This window comes from Rhinoderma darwinii, chromosome 3, assembly GCF_050947455.1.
Source record: "Rhinoderma darwinii isolate aRhiDar2 chromosome 3, aRhiDar2.hap1, whole genome shotgun sequence".
Lineage (NCBI taxonomy): Eukaryota > Metazoa > Chordata > Amphibia > Anura > Rhinodermatidae > Rhinoderma > Rhinoderma darwinii.
The window spans coordinates 149298674-149305476 of NC_134689.1; the positions used below are offsets into that span (position 1 = coordinate 149298674).

Here is a 6803-nt window from a genome sequence, read left to right on the forward strand (position 1 = left end):
TAAAATGGGCTGGTCACTAAGGGGTTAAATGCATTGGAGGCATTCCTCCTCATCTTAATCTTATCAGCTCAAACGGAGAGAAATGGAGGCATTACTCCTATTTAAAAATTGCTCTACACACTAGTCTGCCACTAAACTGCTCATTTGACGATTAGAAGGCTAGTCATACATGGATTGTGTATTAAAATAACAGAAAAGTCCAATAACAGAACCAGTCAGTCCCGTGGACCTGATGGATTCAGGTCTTAGCGCACGATACAGCTGCTCTGTATACAGACTACAGAAAAGCTGCCTCTCAAAGTACTTAAGTGATTCCCACAGAAATATGGACTTTTCTGAAGGTTGGGCAGAGTTCTTGCAGGACCAATAAGGCCCTGTTCACATCTGCGTCGGGGCATTCAGCTGGTTCTGCTCCGTCAGAGAAGTGCAAGAGAATGCCAGATGCAACGGTTCCATTGCAACACTGACACTACCAGTAGCTGACAGAACCCATTGACTGGGTTCCGTCGGCTGTCCACCATGGTGTCTGTGGTTTTACCAGAAACAATAGCGCAGAATGCTGCGCTATGGTTTCTGGTAATCTCTGCCGGATCTGCAAAGTAGGCCCCCTAACGGAGCCTCCAACACAGATGTGAACAGGCCCTAACCAGGCACAGGGTCAGTGCATGGAGCAGAAGTTAGGCGGGATTCACATGACCGGGTCCCGCCCGAGCCCGAGTGCCGGCCGGTAAAATCGGCCATTTTGCCCGGCCGGTTTGCATAAAGTTATGCATCCGTTCCGGGTCGGGCAGATCTGGACAGTGACATCAGCGGCAACTCCTTAAGGGGAATCCCCATGTGTTCGGGGATTTCGCTTCAGGAGTTTCCCCTGATGTCACTGCACAGATATGGACAGAGACATCAAGCGCTCCTTCAAGGAGCTAAAGTGCGGCTAGCACATAGCAGAGCGGGGAGATACCTCCCTGCTCTGCTATGGTGGCGTCGCTACAGTAGTAGCAGCCACAGCAGCAGCAGCTGCTAGCGGCGCCATGGAAGGTGTCGCCGGGCCAGGGCGCTTTTAAAACAAGCAGGGGAAGGGAGCCAGCGCAGCGCTCCCTCCACCTGCTGTACACCCCGGCCCTGCCACACAGTGTACAGCGCAGCCATTCGTCCGAATGGCATCAACTCTTCCTCCTCACATGCACTCTGCGCTGTGAGGAGGAGACAGAGCGCAAGCCACGGAAAACCCGGCCAACATTCCGGTGATGGCCGGGTATTACCCGGCCCCATAGACTTCTATGGGAGCCGGGCGGCCGGGTACCCGGGCGAAAATAGAGCATGTCCTATTTTTTGATGGCCGGTTTTCCCGGCCGTCAAAAAAATCGGTCGTGTGAATAGCCCCATTAGGGGTCTATTATTCCTAACGCAGCCGGGTGCCGGCCGATTTATGAACGGCCGGTACCCGGCCGGGAAACCCGGTCGTGGGTATGAGGACTTAAAGAGTCGCAAATGCAGAGTACCAACGCCAAAAGGGCCTACTGTTCAGGCTCAAGAGACACAAAGGGGGTAGAATAGACAGAAAGACTAAGCACTATTAGAATCCGTCCAGCGTTGCCACCGTTAAAAATTGCAACGACTCAGTATTGATCTGGAAAACTGCCGCACATGAACAACTACATCTGCAGCTGCCACATGGCCATGTAGTAGGACTATAACACTGCTTGCGTCTTTTCAAATCTACATTAAAAAAAACACAAATGGAAAATGTCATTAAACTAATTGAGTGAGCCTTGGCTGACATTCAACGATCCCCAAGCACAGGACCTGGCAGACAGCATCCGCTCTCTTCGGGGATGTTCACGCAGGTCGGATACACATAGTAAAAGCAAACAGTGTATTCAAACTGGTCGCTGCAGGGAATTCTGGACGAAAAAAACGAACCAAATTTCGGTGCAGGTTTTTGGTCAGAATGTCCACTGCGGAAAACAGAACAGGAAAAAAAAAATGTGCATACTTACCCTCTGATGTCCTGCAGACCGGCCTCCTGGGATGACATTTCATCCCATCATCCCATGTGACCGCTATAGAAGGCCGGCCTGAACGAAGAAGCACAGTGTTCTGGGTAAGTATAAGACTATTTTTTTTCTGAGTTGCGATTTTTGCTGCAGAATCACAGTTTTCCTCCGCAAAAAACGCAACATCTGCTATTTGTTGCAGGTTTTACCACCCCATTAAATTCAATGGGGAAAATGGGGAACAAAAAAAAAGCAGCGATTACGCAAAATCAATTGACATGCTGCGACTTAATAAAATGCACCGCAGGTCAATTTCTGAGCGGTTTTTACACTTATTTCAGCAGCGTGCGGATGAGATTTGTTCAAATCTCATCCACTCTGCTGCTACTGTATTATGCTGCGTATTTTCCGCAACAAAATCAGTTGCAGAAAATCCCCAGTATTTGCGCTGCGTGTGAACTCCCCCTTCTAGTATGTTTCTTAAGCTCGCTGAGATGTCACCAGTCACCATTAATGATCATGAGGAGAACCAGTGCAATAACTACAGTACACAGTCAGAAAAATGGTGTCAAATAGGATAGTAAGGAAAGTGTTAAACCAGCTCTATTAGTAACCATTGCAAACTGAGAACGTGTTCAGCTACAGTACGTAACATTATAAAGCACTGAGAAAGAGTCAAACACTATAAGTATAAAAAAAAATAGAAAAATATAAATTTTATTAAATTCGTATAAAAACTACACAGGATCTAAAAACAAAATCTGTATCTGGACCACATTCCTGGTAACAACACCACCACAATGGTTACAAAGTACTTATAGTACATACTATTGCGGGATCGGCATTGCCACAGCAAAGGATACATATATATTATCCACACAAAACATGTTCCCGGTCCAAAAAAGACCGCCATTGAAAATTCATAGAGGTGGATAGTCAGTATATGACACAGGTATAGTCATGGACCAGAAGGGGATGTAACCCAGAGAGAGTTTATAAGCAGGTAAAGTAAACTAAAAGCCTAATGAATACAAAATGTGCAATGGAAAAGTTTTTGGGAAGATAAAGATAAATTGTCAATGCCTTACCCATAAGGCTGGGTTCACACAACCTATTTTCAGACGTAAACGAGGCGTATTATGCCTCGTTTTACGTCTGAAAATAGGGCTACAATACGTCGGCAAACATCTGCCCATTCATCTGAATGGGTTTGCCGACGTACTGTGCAGACGACCTGTCATTTACGCGTCGTCGTTTGACAGCTGTCAAACGACGACGCGTAAAAATACAGCCTCGTCAAAAGAAGTGCAGGACACTTCTTTCAGACGTAATTTGAGCCGTTCTTCATTGAACTCAATGAAGCACAGCTCAAAATTTACGGCGGTCAGAGAAGCCTCGCAAAATGCGAGGAGCAGCATTTACGTCTGAAACGAGGCAGCCGTTTTCTCCTGAAAACAGTCTGTCTTTTCAGACGTAAATGCCTGCTATCGTGTGCACATACCCTAAATGAGGTCTAGTCAAGTGACCCAGATGGTGAGGTAGCGCCCCATTTGGCCTTTGTCCCTCAAAATGAGACTTATAGGGTAAAACTGCAAGTAGTGCAATGGTTAACACACACACACACACACACAGTAGGTCCAAAACTCCCACAAGTGTAGAAATGGAAACCCCAAATCAAGAAGAGGGAGGTATACAGACAAGGTCAGTAAGGAGATTCAACCACTACACGTGTAGGGGTTGGATCTCCTTACGGACATGGTCTGTATGCCTCATTCTTCTCTTGATTTGGAGTTTCCATTTCTAGTGGGGTTTTGTACATGTATATATGTGGTTAACCATTGCACTACAATTTTAACCTATTAGGGTGATTATGAAGGTCAAATGGGTGATTCACTTGTCTTGGGTAACGTGTGAATATATTTTTTCATCTTTGTGTGGTACGTTTTACTTATGTATTTATGACTTATAGTTATATATTTAGTGGCGGGCCTTCTGTGTATCTTCTTGATAGGTGTTGAGCAGCAATGGCCACCTGTGCCAGACTATGAAAACAGCGCATCAGTTAACGTGTCACCATGCTTTCAATCGGGGCAACTATGTTGGTCTACATAGGAGTATGAGGATACAGACTACTGAAATGTTGGCAGCGCTTCCTGTTGCTAGGCAACAATCTGAACATATTAGGGTGCTTCTTAATAAAGCACAGAGCTTGAAAATTATTTATTAGTGAGTCTGACAGAAATGACGTATGCTACATATGGTAATGAGCTCCTTCCATCCCCTCCATCACGGCTAGTCAGACAAACCTCCGGTCCCTATTCAGGGATGTGTTTATTGGGATGATTGATACGTTGCAGAGATAGCTTTATGCTGTTTAAAGATTACTGATCAAAATCATTACTTTTCTACTAAGACTGGCTATACACACCATAGAGAAGTCAGTGCTGTTCACACTATTGTGTTTCTCTTTCCATCAGGGATTCTAGTATTTGATGACAAGCTAGTCTTACTGCCAAAAGTACCGGAACCTTGAAAGAAACCCAACAGCCCTATTATATCTCTATAGGCTCAAAAATAGGCCTGTCAAAGCTCTGAAATTCACGAAGCCATGAGGTCAATGTGAATATAGCATAATGGGGCAGATTTATCAAAACTGGTGAAAAGGAAAAGCGGAGGAGTTGCCCATCCTAACTTATCAGGTTGCTGCTTTGAATTTGCAAAGGGCCTCTGAAAAAATAAAGGAGGTACCTGGTGGCCAAGCAACTATTCTACTTTTTAGCCTGACTGCCCCCCTGAAATGTCTGTTCTACCTATGGAAGTAATCATTCATGCGGAAAATAAAGCAGGTTTCTATTCATTGAAAATACAACTGGGACACCATTTATGAAACTACTTCAAGGTAGGGTCCCATGCACACAACCGTTATTTTCATCCATAATTTTGGATGACATTACAGATCCATTCATTTCTATTGGCCATGGACACCCTTCCGTATACTTACGGATGTGTCTCCGGGCAGTAGCAATGATCCGCAAAATATAGAACAGGTCATTCTCGTCCGCAATTGCGGAACAGACTCTCCCATAGAAGACTATGGGCACTTCTGCAATTGTGGCCGGCTACAGATGTGCAATTGTGGCCGGCTACAGATGTGCCTCCGTATTTGCAGACAGTAAAAGTCCTTACGTTTGTGTGCATGAGGCCTAAAAGTGGAGGAGTTGCTCATCTCAACCACTCAGATTTCAGTTATCTTTCAAACCCCTTTAAAAAAAAAAAAAAAAAAAAAAAGCTGCAACCTGATTGCTTTGGGAAACGCATTAGTTTTGAGAAACCTTCCATGTTGACAAGCAGCCATGTGTCGATTTAGCAGTTTTCTTTTTACATGGTCACATGTGAATCTATAGTGTTACATTGATAAGTGTTTTATAATAGCTACAATACACTAATTTACAAATGGACACAGAGTATGAGGTAAAGACCAACCTGTAGCCAGTGCAGAAGCTGCGAAGAGTGTCACCAGTGGGAAAAGAACCTCCATGGTCAGTGATACATAGAAGGTGCATAGGCTATGCCTGTAACTGTACATAGTTCTCCCAGTAATGTATGTCCGCGAGTGTCGTGCTGTCTATTAAACACGCGCAGCTCCCATCACTGAACAGGCGCTATAAGCTCGAAGATTCCTGGCTAAGTACGCAGTGCTACATGACAACGCTGGGATTCACGTCTCCTGGCGGTCATCTCATCTCACCTCCCCTGAGGTAGTGTGACCTGCCATGTTCTCCGGGCAGCACCTGACCAGTAGCTCTACAGCCTTCCAAGCGCTTATCTTGAGTAAGCGGTAAGTCCAGGCTGCAGTTTGTCTCGTAGAGATATTATGGTGTCTTCCCTTCCTGTGATACCAGTGTGGGATGCTTAGAGCTGGTGGAAATAAGTGGAGGCGTTAGGGCTGACTGCTCTGCTAGGCTGTGCATAGTGCAGAGCCCGCCTGGTTCCCGCCCTCAGCCGTCCTCTTCCCGCCCTCAGCTCCTGCACCTCACACGCATTCCTCTCGTGCACTGTCTGTCTAGCGAGACTTGCACGGTGTTTTAATGGAGAAATCTATCCCGGTACTGACAGAAAACAGCATTCGCCCACATTGTTGCTCGTGCCTCAGCGTCTTTCTTCCGCCTCTCTTTTTGGCTGCATGCCCTCATGGCACAGTTAGTTAAGTGAATTAGGCAATCATGCGTGCACCATGACAGGGACATTCTTTGAGCCATTAGTCATTAAAACGTTCACGCTCAAAAATGTTTGTTGCGTGAGTCTTCACTTTACTGTAAAATTATGTCAAAAGGCTTGTATGACAGCCGAGCACAATGGGGAGTGAGTGTGAATGTAAACGCAGCAAAGTTCTCTCGCTCTCTCTCATCATTTTGGTAGATATAAATTCCCTTCCTGCATTTACCAATGTCTAATATTGGGAGAGTGGGGGTGCAGAGGTAGCCGTCAGACTTTGGGTCTGAGGGTGCCTGAAGACCCCCTCTGCCACAGAAGACACCAGCATTATAAATGGTACACATGGTAAGAGGGGGCCTTCTTACAGATTTTGCATTGCAGTCCAGGAACTTCAAGTTATGCCTTAGGTGGTACAAAAAGTGGGACATAGCAATAGCCTAATATATTATAGATAGTAAATGAAATAGGAATGTGGATATTGTGTGTGAATTGCAAACGGCATTTTGTGTTTTCGTTTGTGTTTTTTTAACCCTTTTCCGGACTGAGCCTGTTTTGGCCTGGAGGACGAAGCCGATATTTTCAAATCTGACGTGT

At 45.4% G+C, this 6803-nt stretch overlaps 1 protein-coding gene across 2 annotated transcripts in view; it reads right to left on the minus strand.

Annotated features, from left to right (window-relative positions):
- NTN4 (netrin 4) overlaps positions 1-6162 on the minus strand; it is a 341311-nt gene extending 335149 nt beyond the window's left edge. Inside the window, exon 1 of one of the 2 annotated variants that reach the window (XM_075856856.1) lies at positions 5478-6162. In XM_075856856.1, the coding sequence (XP_075712971.1) occupies positions 5478-5580 (103 nt within the window). In that variant the 5' untranslated portion in view covers positions 5581-6162. The remainder of the gene's footprint in view (positions 1-5477) is intronic. The other variant, XM_075856857.1, reaches the window with a different exon arrangement.
- Between the last annotated feature and the right edge of the window lie 641 nt (positions 6163-6803).